The sequence below is a fragment of the Kogia breviceps genome, chromosome 11 (assembly GCF_026419965.1).
Source record: "Kogia breviceps isolate mKogBre1 chromosome 11, mKogBre1 haplotype 1, whole genome shotgun sequence".
Lineage (NCBI taxonomy): Eukaryota > Metazoa > Chordata > Mammalia > Artiodactyla > Physeteridae > Kogia > Kogia breviceps.
Window position 1 is genome coordinate 41308805 of NC_081320.1, and position 10826 is coordinate 41319630.

At 58.4% G+C, this 10826-nt stretch overlaps 1 protein-coding gene across 1 annotated transcript in view; it reads left to right on the forward strand.

The window, feature by feature from the left end:
* Nucleotides 1-10347, forward strand: part of RAB11FIP5 (RAB11 family interacting protein 5) — a 36435-nt gene extending 26088 nt beyond the window's left edge. Inside the window, 5 exon segments of the mRNA XM_067007390.1 lie at nucleotides 2330-2403; nucleotides 2406-2513; nucleotides 2516-4304; nucleotides 7652-7841; nucleotides 8108-10347. Coding sequence (XP_066863491.1) covers nucleotides 2330-2403; nucleotides 2406-2513; nucleotides 2516-4304; nucleotides 7652-7841; nucleotides 8108-8311 — 2365 coding nt within the window. The 3' untranslated portion in view covers nucleotides 8312-10347.
* Nucleotides 10348-10826: the final 479 nt, after the last annotated feature.

Here is a 10826-nt window from a genome sequence, read left to right on the forward strand (position 1 = left end):
GGCTCTGGGGAGGCTGCCAGGCCTGGCACCTGGGGCACACCTTCCTCCAGGGAAAGCACTTTGCTGGTTCCATACCAACGGGTTTGTGTGCACCTCTGGGTAACCAGTGTGGGGAGGGTTGCCAGCCGAGCCTGGGGCTCCCAGGCCTTCCCCTGCCTCTCCTGCCCTGCGGTTCTGACAGTCAGCTGGATTGCTGTAAGACTAAGAGCGAATGGGGCCAGGCTGGGGCTGAGGGCTGTAGGGCTAAGCTTGGTGCTGTTTAATGTTGATGGAGCTGCTTCCATCAGACCCCTCTGTCCACTTGTCATACAGGGTACTGGGGAGAGACAGCTCAGAGTCCCCCAGCCCTGTTTCTGGGGACTGAGTCCTGCCGGCCGGGTTGGGCTGTGTCGGGAGTGGGTGCTCCAATGGTGAGGTGGGCTGAGGGCAGGGTCTGGACCCACAGAGTGGGGGTACATAGCTCTCCTTGGTCCCCGAGGTAGACATATCTCGATGAAGGGAGAAGGGACCTTTGGAGGTGTTGGGACTCTGGGCCTAGGACCCTCCCTCTTTCGGTGTCTTTACCGTGCCTTGACCGCAGAGGCAGAGCTGTTCTGGGAAGCCCTGGTGGGATGGGAGAGGATGGGACTTTCTATGCCCGCCCTGGCCGGGAGTTATTGTTGGGCAGAAACAGGATCAGGAGAGTCTCTGGAAGCTAGATTCTTAAGAGAATCCCAGGGGTGGGGACCTGGCTGTGTCTTGCCTGTGAGGCTGGGCTCATAGACTCCAGCCTGTCTGGGTAGCCCACCTGTGCTGCTGGTTGAACTGGACTCCTTCCCATTGCCTGCCCCCGGTGTCTGCGGATGAGCTGGCCCTGCCTCTGCCCAGCTCTGTGTGGGACCTGCTCCATCTGGCCCCTGGGTTCCCGGAAGGATCCTGGCTCCAGACTTCTGGGCCTCTTTCCATAGGTGCCCCTCCTACCCCAACCATCGTTCCTCGTGGGCTGATTGGTGAGGCCTGGTTTCTGGGACCTCAGGGCTCGCCCCGAGCATTTCCCCATGGGAAGAAGCAGCTTGGATGGATAAGATGGTTGTGTAGGAGTTCTTCAGGATGTTTCCACCTGGGCTGACAGGGGTCAAGGAATGGGGGTCTTGGGGCTTAGAGGGGGGCTGAAGATGGGGGTCAAATAGCAGGCAAATCCAGGCCACTGACAGGCCACTGAAGTCTGGGCTCAGCTGCAGGGAGCCGCAAACCATTGTCAGACTGCTGAAAGCAGGGGTGTTGGGTCCCCCTTTTCCCCTGCACTGTCTTTCTGGACTTCTGTCTGTGTCCTGGGGTTGTCCCGGGGAAGCCAAGAGCTCTAATTTTAGAGTCTATTCCTTCCCATTCCCCTCAAGTCAGCTGCATGCTGTAGATAAGGTACAAGTGCAGGACATGCTCCCTCCAAGAAGATCCTGGAGGGGACACCTGAAGGCCAGCACGTATGTTGGGGAGTGTGAGTGTATTATCAAGGAGTGGATTTCCCAGGGGGGCCAGGGATCTGTGTGGGGGACCCTGGGAGGCCCCTGGTGACATCCAGAGTTGCTGCTGCTGCCTCTGCTGCCACATCCCAGCCTCTGTCTCCCCAGCAGCGTTGCTTCCAAGGCTGGCCCGTGGGTGCCCTTGGTGAGGGAGGCTGCCTGCCACGTGCCAGTCCAGGTGGATGCCTGACAGCAGACATCCTCAGCAGTGTCATGTCCTCCTTGGCCGGTTATGGTACCCTTCCCAGAAGCGAAAAGGCCACGTCCTCTCCAGCTGACACCTTGTCATGCCTGTTAACAGCCCCATCATTACCTCCCATTTGTGCAAGGGTCCAGGAGAACCCAGGCTGTTTCAGGAGTCAGAATGTCGGGCACCGGCTGGGTTCTTCATCCAGCCAAATACCTGGGCCTTGCTTTTCTCTGGTCTCTTTATCCTGTCCAAGCCAGCTGGTATTTTCTTTCCTCTGTCTCAGTCCATAAAGGGATGTCAGGTGCTTTCTGGTTGGTTCTTCAGGTGTCAGTCTGGCCTCGAACAGTCGTCAGCATAGGGTAGTAGTTGGGATCCCTCCTGTAAAGTGGGATTTTTGCTCCTCGGGGTTGGTGTGAGGACCAGATGAGCTCTGTCTAGAATCTTCGTCCTTGGGTGATGCTTCATCATGTACACGTCGGGGTCTTCCCTCCGTCCCCTGGCCCACGTGCCCGAGCCCAGCCCGGGGAGCACTGTGGCACCTCTTCCCCAGGCAGGTGGGGGGCAGGGGTGTGGTGTTCATCAGGGGAGTTTCCAGTCTTGGCATTAACCAGGAGGCTCACGGTTTTGTCTCCCTCCACAGCCTGGACGTGTCTCCTCAGGTAGAATCTGACCCAGCTGCCCTTCCTCACCACCTCCCCTGCTCCCCCTGTGCTCCTGCCCCCCCACTCCTGCTTCCACCGCTGCCCCTATGCTAAGCACTAACCTTTTTGCAGCCACCTCCCCCGCTGCTGCCGCTGCTGCCGCTGCCACCACCATCCCTGAAGCCACCCATGGGGATTCTTGGGTCTTACCAACCCATTCCTCTCCTCCCTGCAGAGCAACCCTTTCTTCGAGGAACTCATAGCCGACATAGCACTAAACTCTCCTTCACCTGCTCCCTCTCTCCCCAGTGCCTCGAGGGCCAGCCCCACTCCCCTGGCCTCCCCTGGGAAAGCCCCGCCTGAGTGGGACGACACCTTCAACATCTTTGCTGCCAGCAGGCTGCGTCCAGAGGCCAGGAGTGAGATCCTGGCCCCAGCAGGAGTGGGGCTGGAGGCGACTGGGCAGCAACACCCAGGCCCTGGGGCCGTGACAATGAAAGCAGCTGAGCCCCAGGGGGACCCTGGGGGAGGAGAAAGAGGTGGGAGCAGCGTGTGGCTGGAGCCCAGAGTTCCTCTGGACTTGGGACTGGACCATCAGAGCACGAGTGTGGTTGACCTGGGGCCCCTTGGGGCGGAACGGGCCTGCCTGCCCTCCACGTCAGCCCAACTGCACCCGAGAGCCTCAGACTCTGAAGCAGACAGGGAGTTGCCAGCCCCAGGAGGGGAAGCAGGGCAGAGTCTGGCAGACAGTGCAACGTCTCTGTTTAGCTCCCCAGAAGTGATCAGTGTGTGGGAGAGGCTGCCTGGCCCAGACAGTGCCCCTGAGGGCCAGGACGAGGAGGCCTCCCGAGGTGGCGCCCAGCTTTTCCACGAGCTCGACACAGTCGAAGATTCCTGGCCGTGGGATGTGGTCATCGTTTCTCCTGCAGCTGAGGCTTCCTCACCAGTCCTGCGGGGAGAGTCCGATGAGCCGCGCACTCCCCAGATGCAGCCAGAGTCACCAGAACCTGTGAGCCCCAAGAGGAGTGAGGGGCTTCCCCCACTGGAGCCGGCGTCAGAGCCCAAACCTGACTGGGTGTTGGACGAGGGGCTGCAGCCCAACACAGCACCTCCCAAGCCGCCGCGTCTCCTCACACCCTCAGATTCCCAGGAGAAGGAGGCAGCGGTGGAGGAAGAGAAGGAGAAAGCGGCAGGGGGGCTGAATAGCAGGGGGTCAGAGATGGGAGAAGATGTCTTCCCAAGTGCGTTGATTGCTGGTCCCCAGGAGGCCGAGGAGGAGGAGGAGGGCGAGAAGCCCGAGTCAGAGTCTGACAGTCGCTCTGGAGCCACGCTGGGTGGGCCAGGCCTGGAAGATCTAGCAGAGGATGCCAGCCATCCTGTGTCTGGGCCCTCCCTATCTCAGCCCACCAGCTGCCCTCGGGGTCCTGCCCCTGCACCCTCAAAGACCGTGGCTCTTCAGAGTCAGCAGATCTGGGGGACTCCAGAGAGAGGAGAAGGCCCTGAGGCTCCCGAGGCCCAGAGCCAGGAACCAGTAGGAGAGGCATGTGGGTTCCTGTCAGGCAGCTCCCAACAGGCTGACTCGTGGGTCTCGGAAGAGGATGCCTTGAACCCCTTCTTGCCTCAGGGGAGCCAAGATCCCCCCAGCCTCCCGTCCACATCCCTTCCAGGGTCCAGGGACCCTTCCATCCACTGTGGTCCCGAAGAGCTGCCCACCCCCACAGAACCTGCCTTTCCACGGCCCCCTCTCCCGCCCTGGGCCAGCCGCCACCACGGGGGGCCCAGCCCTCCGTGCTCGCCCCTGCCTGGAGCCTGGCCCCTGACCTCTTCCTCCCCGCCCCCCGGGGAGCCAGCCTCCCCCACTGAGAGCTCCCCCCCTCCACTTGGGGACGACCACGCTGCAGTCACCCCAGCCTCCCCGCTTGCGCTTCTGCCCTTGGAGACACGACCAGCTGAGGAGCCACAGCCCAGTGCCAGGTGAGCGGGCACTCAGAAACCAGTCTCCAGGAGGAAGGGGGGCGCAGAGCAGCCCAAGGGCTGAGGTGTTCACATTCCAGCTTCGGCTCCTCCAGGGGTCGGTGAGGGGTTCCTTCACCCCAAGGCAGGACGGTGGAAGCTTTGGAGACATGAGCCTTCTGTGGTACTGGCTCTGAAGCTGCTTCCTCTTGGGACCTTGGACCAGCAGGTGTCCCCATAAGCCGGGGGTTTGGGGGATGATGATGATGAGGTGTAGGGGGTGAGGCATGAGGTGGGGAGAAGTGATATGGGCCAGCAGGGAAAGGGGGATGCGAGCTCGGGTTCTCAGCACCGGAGGGGCTGGGGCAGTGCAGCTTGTCAAATGGCGGCCCTTGGGGGAGCAGACTGTGGAAGGCAGAGAGCCAGAGGGGAGGGACTGGTCCTGAGGTCAGAGAGGAGAGCCAAGATACCTTTAGAGGACAAAAGAAAAGCTAAGATGCTCCCCACATACATGACCTTCAGAAAAATGCTTTTTTTCTGACCCCAGCAGGTGCCTCATGGGTTTGCATTTGTGCCTTTCAGGGGGTGGTCTCGACGTGCTTAGGACTGTGCTGAGTGGAGAGTGGATGCCTGTGTGACTGTGGTCACTGTGGCATTGGTCTCTTTTGGAAGAATGAGGCCATGACCTCACCGGGTGGCTGGTGAGGGGTGACCAGAGCTGAGGCCTGGAGAGACAGGTCACTGTGGGGAATGGCGTATGACTTAGCCGGGGCAGCAAAGTCCAGAGGGAGTCTAGCACTTTAGGAGACCTGAGTGAAGAAGTGGGGCGTGGGGAGGAGCAGAGGGGCACAGGCTCCAGCACTGGCCTCTGGGAGGCCCCCAGCCCACCAACTCATACCTTTGGTCATCCAGATTCACTGAGTGTTGACTGTGTGACAGCCACTGAACAGACAGGAAAGAAAGACACGGTTCCCACTGTATTCCCAAGGAGTTCCCAATCCAGAGGGGAAGAGGAACCGGGGAAGGGAATCCCCAGGGGGGCCAGTGCTGATAGGCGAAAAATGGGTGGGAAGGAGTCTGGGCTGCTCCCGACTGCTGTTCCAGTGGGAGGTGGTGATGCTGGTCCTAGAGGTGAGAGAGAGGAGGTGGTTAGGGCTTCCTTGCTCTGATGACAGCATCCTCAGCTGGCCCTGCCACATTCCAGCACCACTTCTAATTATAGTCACCACTTTCTGGAAGTTTTATTCTCCTCAGAGTTGGTATCACGTCTGTACTTGGCATGTTTCTTCCATCATGACGTTGATGGGCCAAGTAGAGCTGTCCGCATTGATCAGATGAAGAAATGGAGTCCATGAGAGCTGCAGGGTCCAGGGTCCGTCAGATGTAGGGGGGACAGTCAGACTGAGAGCCCAAGACTCCTGGCCCCCCATTCAGGGGTTTTTTATGCTGCACTGGTATTCCTGCCCTCCCTCAGCACAGCCCAAAGGTGGCATGAGAGCTGCTTTTACATCCTCATCCTTAATGTAAACTCCTAGATGGGCAGGAGGGGCTGGGATGTGTTCTTTTCCCTACCGTCTGCCCCCGCCTGGGCTCTCAGCCTCTCCTCCCGGGTTGTGAGACTGAATCCACAGCCCTGTCCTGAGTATCAGAGCTGGCTTCTCTGGGTCTGGGTGGGCCTCCCTTCAGTGGTGTTCGGGCGCCTTGGGATAAGCCGTTTTGCTTCCTCCTCCTGAATGGTCCACATCCTCTGAAGTAAGTATAAATTTAGGAGGTCCCCTAGAGGCAGGTTAAGTTGATTTGGAGGCTGATGCTTGCAGTTTGGGTACCCACGACAGGTACAGGGTGCTGGGGGATCCCAGAGGAGAGTCATCTTAGTCAGCGTGGGGGAATCAGGAAGGTTTCCTGGAGGAAATGGACTTGCACAGCTTTGAAACATGAGTAGGCGTTAGCAGGCCAGCAGGCAGAGGGGCAGTGTTCCAGACAGCAACAGCTTTTACAAGAACCTAAAGATGAGAGAGAGCACGTTTTCCTCTGGCTGGAGTGAATGAGGGAGTAGGGGGCCAGGAAGAAAGGGCAGGGGCCAGGTTGTGTTAGAGATTGTGTTTTCTTACCTTGATAGGGAGCCACTGGGGAGGCAAGACCCTTATCCCACAGCAGAATGGAGGAGTGGTTGGAGGTGGGCAAGATTGCCCCGGTGGAGCTGATTTAGCAGTTGGGTGTGGCTGGCAAAAGGTTTACCCAACGCTGGCTTGGAGAGGAGGGGATAGTGCGAGAGAAGGTGAGAAGGTAGCAGGGCTTGATGTTTGTCAAGGCTGAAGTGGTTGTGGGGGGCTTTCCGAGGGGTTCCCAGGTTTCTGACTAGAGCCGTAAGAGGCTAATGGTGCCTGGCACTCACTGCGAGGGAGCGTAAGAAAGGGCAGGCAGGCTGGAGGGGAGTGTGGATTCCGCTGGAGCCAGCCTGCAACTGTCTGCCTAGGTCTAGAGCTCAGGGGTGAGGTCTGGGCTGGAGATGGAGATTAGAGGTGGAGGGGAGAGAACCCAGGGGCAGACCCTCAGTTGAGCCTGGGAAAGATGTCAGGTGTCAGGAAACCAGACGGAGGTCTTGGGGAAAACCAGGGAGAAGGAGAGCAGTCCAAAGGAAAGAGTGAGTGAGCAGTCCAAGGGTCAGTTCTGCAGAGAGGTCAGTGAGGTGAGAACTGAGGGGTTGGTGGCCTCAGCAGGAACACTTGTGATGGGCCGGTGGGGGCCACTGTCCTAAAGGGTTGAGGAGTCAACGAAAGGTGGGAACTTGTAGAGACGGAATGCAGTCCACATGCTCTGGAGAGGCTGGGTGAGAAGGAAGAAGAGGTGGGGATGACTGAGGGTGAGGGCTAGGCAAAGACAAGGTCAACGGAGGCTTTCTCAGGCCTATGTAAATGCTGATGGCAGGCAACTGGCAGAGGTGGGCGAGTGACCAAGCACCCCAGTTTGCCCAGGTCTTCCTTGGCTTTAGCACTGAAAGTCCCACATCCTAGGAATCCCCGGTCCTGGGAAAATTAGGAAACTGGGAGGATTGATCATCCCCCTAGAGAAACGTTACAATAGAGGAGCGGGGGTGGGGGGCTGGCTCTGGCAAAGACTGGGGTTAGGTACAGAGAGGTCTGCAGGACGGCCTCTGCTGTCCCTGTGAAGGGGGCGCGGGGGGCGACCCAAGGGAGTGAAGCGGGGAGGGGCAGGCGGTGGCGTGAGGAGAGCAGTGAGGGCAGGGGTGTGGAGGGGCAGCCGCCGCCAGGCGGTAAGACCTGCTGGCCCCACAAAGAGGGTGTGGCCCCCCTTTTCCTTGTGCCACCCATCCCTCCCCATAACGCATCTCCTGTCTGCCTTCGCAGTCCCCACCCTGTGAAGCCCCTCAGTGCTGCCCCAGTGGAGGGCAGCCCTGACAGGAAGCAGCCTCGCTCCAGCCTGAGCACAGCCCTGAGCAGCGGGCTGGAGAAGCTCAAGACAGTCACATCTGGCAGCATTCAGCCTGTGGCTCCAGCTCCCCAGGTTGGCCAGACTGTGGACACCAAGAGGCTGAAGGTGAGGCCCAGCAGGGTGCCTGGGGCGTCAGAGCAGACGTGTGGTGCTGTGAAGAGACGTCAGGTGTCTCGAGGTCAGGGGCCGGTTGCTGGGCAGTGTGGAGCAAGGAGCAGGCCTGGCCCCCGCTACACCAGAGCCTTTAAGGCATTGGGGCAGAGGCAGCTCCTAGGGCCTGTGTGGGGAAACTGGGGTGTTGGTGGGCGGGTGGGCGGGTGGGCAGGTGGGCCTGAGGCTGTCCTGCTCACTCTTACTCCCTCTGGCCTCAGGACTCCAGTGTGCTGGACCAGTCGGCCAAATACTACCACCTGACCCACGACGAGCTCATCGGTCTGCTCCTGCAGCGGGAGCGGGAGCTGAGCCAGCGGGACGAGCACGTGCAGGAGCTAGAGAGCTACATCGACCGGCTGCTGGTGCGGATCATGGAGACCTCGCCCACACTGCTGCAGATCCCCCCTGCTCCCCCCAAGTAGCCCTCTTCACCCCCATCCGCAGAGGCTTGGCGCAGACCCATTACCCAGCAGGGCTTGCGCCCTCCCTCCCTCCCTCCCGCTGAACTCTCACCTGGGTCTGGGTGCAGCCTGTCCTCTGTTGTCACCCCTTGTTCCCACTCTCTCCTGCCTCAACTGGGGCTGCTGGCAGGGCAGCCCTTTGGACTCCCATTGGCACCATCAAGTTCTGTGTACAACTTGTGTCTTTGGGAGCCCTGAGTCTTTCCCATCTGCCTATTGTCATACCCCTTAGCTTTGGGGGCTCCAGGGAATTGGAGCAAAGAATTTCGTCCTCAAGAGGGAGCAGGGGTGAAGCTGCAATTCGATGTGGTGGTATCTGGGACATACTTTATTACCCGCATTTCTTCCACGGCTAAACCCTTGTCCTCTCCACCTCCCTCCAGCCTCTGGAGGTCTCCTGGTAGTACTAGGGCTGTGGCAGGGACCAAGCGCCCAGTTCTCTGTGAGTTATGGGCAGCCAGGGCACCTACTCTTCAGCCTCACGTCCAACTCTCCTGGGAGCAGGGAGTCTGTATGGTCTAGTCTTGTCTCTGCCGTGTCTCAAGTCTGATTGCTTTCAGCTGTTTGCCAAGCGAGTGCAGCGTGGATGGCCGGAGATGATGGGGGCCGCTCCGCGCCCTCGTCTGCTGACTTTTGCATTGAGTGTCATGTGTGAATGCGTGGAGAGCTGGGACAGGAGTGGGGAGAGCACCTTCTCACCCACCTCCAGGCTTTGGGCTGCTTATGTTTGGGGATCAAGCCAACAGCTCTGTTCTCATTGCCTGTCCAGATGCCAAAACTCTGTGCTGCTGCAGGGTTTGAACTTTTGGAAACCAATTAAAATGTGCCTTTTATGGGTAGGGTCAAAAGCCTCTGGATGTAGACCTCTCCCCCTAGTTGGCGTCCCCCTCACCTCCCGTTGAGCACATGGGGTTGGATCTTTTGGGGCCCTGGGAATGGGAAGGGAGGGTGGGGGCAGCCCTGCTGCATGCTCTGCCTCACCCCTAGAGTTAATTTCAGCTAAGGTTACGGCCAGGCTGCTGCTGCTCCCCCAGCATCCCTGCCGTCTTCTCCTCCTCCTCCCTCAACCCAAATTGAGGAGGGTCCTAGGATAAAAACTACATTCTGGGAGTGGGAGGTCCCCCTCTGCCTATACTTAGGAAAAAGCCTTTCTTGCCCTCCCATTCACCCACTAGCTGCTGACCAGCCTGTCCCTTCTGCTCCATGTCCTTGCCTGGCTTGGCTGCAGTGCACTTTGAAACAAAGTGTCTGTCCTTTGGCCCAGCCCTTGGTTTGCTTGCAGAAAACGTGACAGACTTGCCCATGGCATCTGCAGGGAATCTTTGGTGGCTGGGGGTAGGTACTCTGCCTTAGCATTGTGGGGTGAGGAGGTGCTGAAGGGGGATGCTTTTGGCCCACTGAGAAGGTGAGAGCTCCTCTGTGACTACCTCTTCTTCATGCGACGGCCTGTGGGGTCACTCGGACAGCCGTGGAAAGGGATGTGCTCTCTGGGTCATGTCTTCCTTCTGCCAGGATGAAGCTGAGGAGTCCCACACATGGGGGAAAGCCCCTGTCATGTTATCTACCTTAAGAATCACTCGTCAAAGCTGAGGAGTGTTCACAGGTGCTCAAGACTTTGGTCATGTTTTGGGAGGGTCATTGGGGGTTGGATGGGTGTCTCTTCAGGAGGAAGGGGATCACTCCTCCACTAGGTGTTCCTCTGGGCTTTATTCAGTCTCAGTCCTGATCCTGGTCTTCCACTCACCCTTGATTATGGGCCTCCAAAATGCCCAGGGCAGGGATGTCTTCAGAAGAGTTTTGAGCTGAAGCCCAGGGTTCTTGTGGCTGTTTTTGCTCCTAGCCATAACTTGGAGGAGAGCTGCAGGTGGGGTGGGCAGGGAGGGAGCAGGCACAGTTCTGCTTTGCTGTTTGTCTTCCTAGTTGTAACGCCTGTTTATAAAGAGCTTGTTCTTCATGTTTTGAGCACTTTATGAAGAATAAAAAATTAACATACTGCAGGTGGCTCTGTTGTGTTACTGTTTTGATAAGTGTATGAAGGAGGCTTCCCCGGGGAGAAAGCAGCCTTAAATCAAGATGATGCGGTTCTCAGATGATAACCGCCCCTGTCCTAACCTCAGGGGCAGCAGCACAGTGTTGCTGAGAGAGCCGGGCTCTGTCTTCTCTCATTCCCGGGAAACCTACATTTACTGAGAGATGTGGGGAATACAGAGGGATTTTAAAAGACTTGATTCCTACTCTCAAGCCACTTAGTCTAGTAGGGAAAGATGAGATACAAATCCAAGATACAAATGGTTTCTTCACGGCCAGCTAGACTTTCTCCAGGTAGGAAACGTCCATTTCTTGTGGTTCGACATGGATGAGGAACTGACTGCTACAGATCATGCAGTGTCCAGAAAGCATGAGCCAACCCAGCACTTCACCATAAGCCTAAGGAGACTCAAAGTGCGGGGCTTGGGGGAGGGGTGGGAGGGTGGTT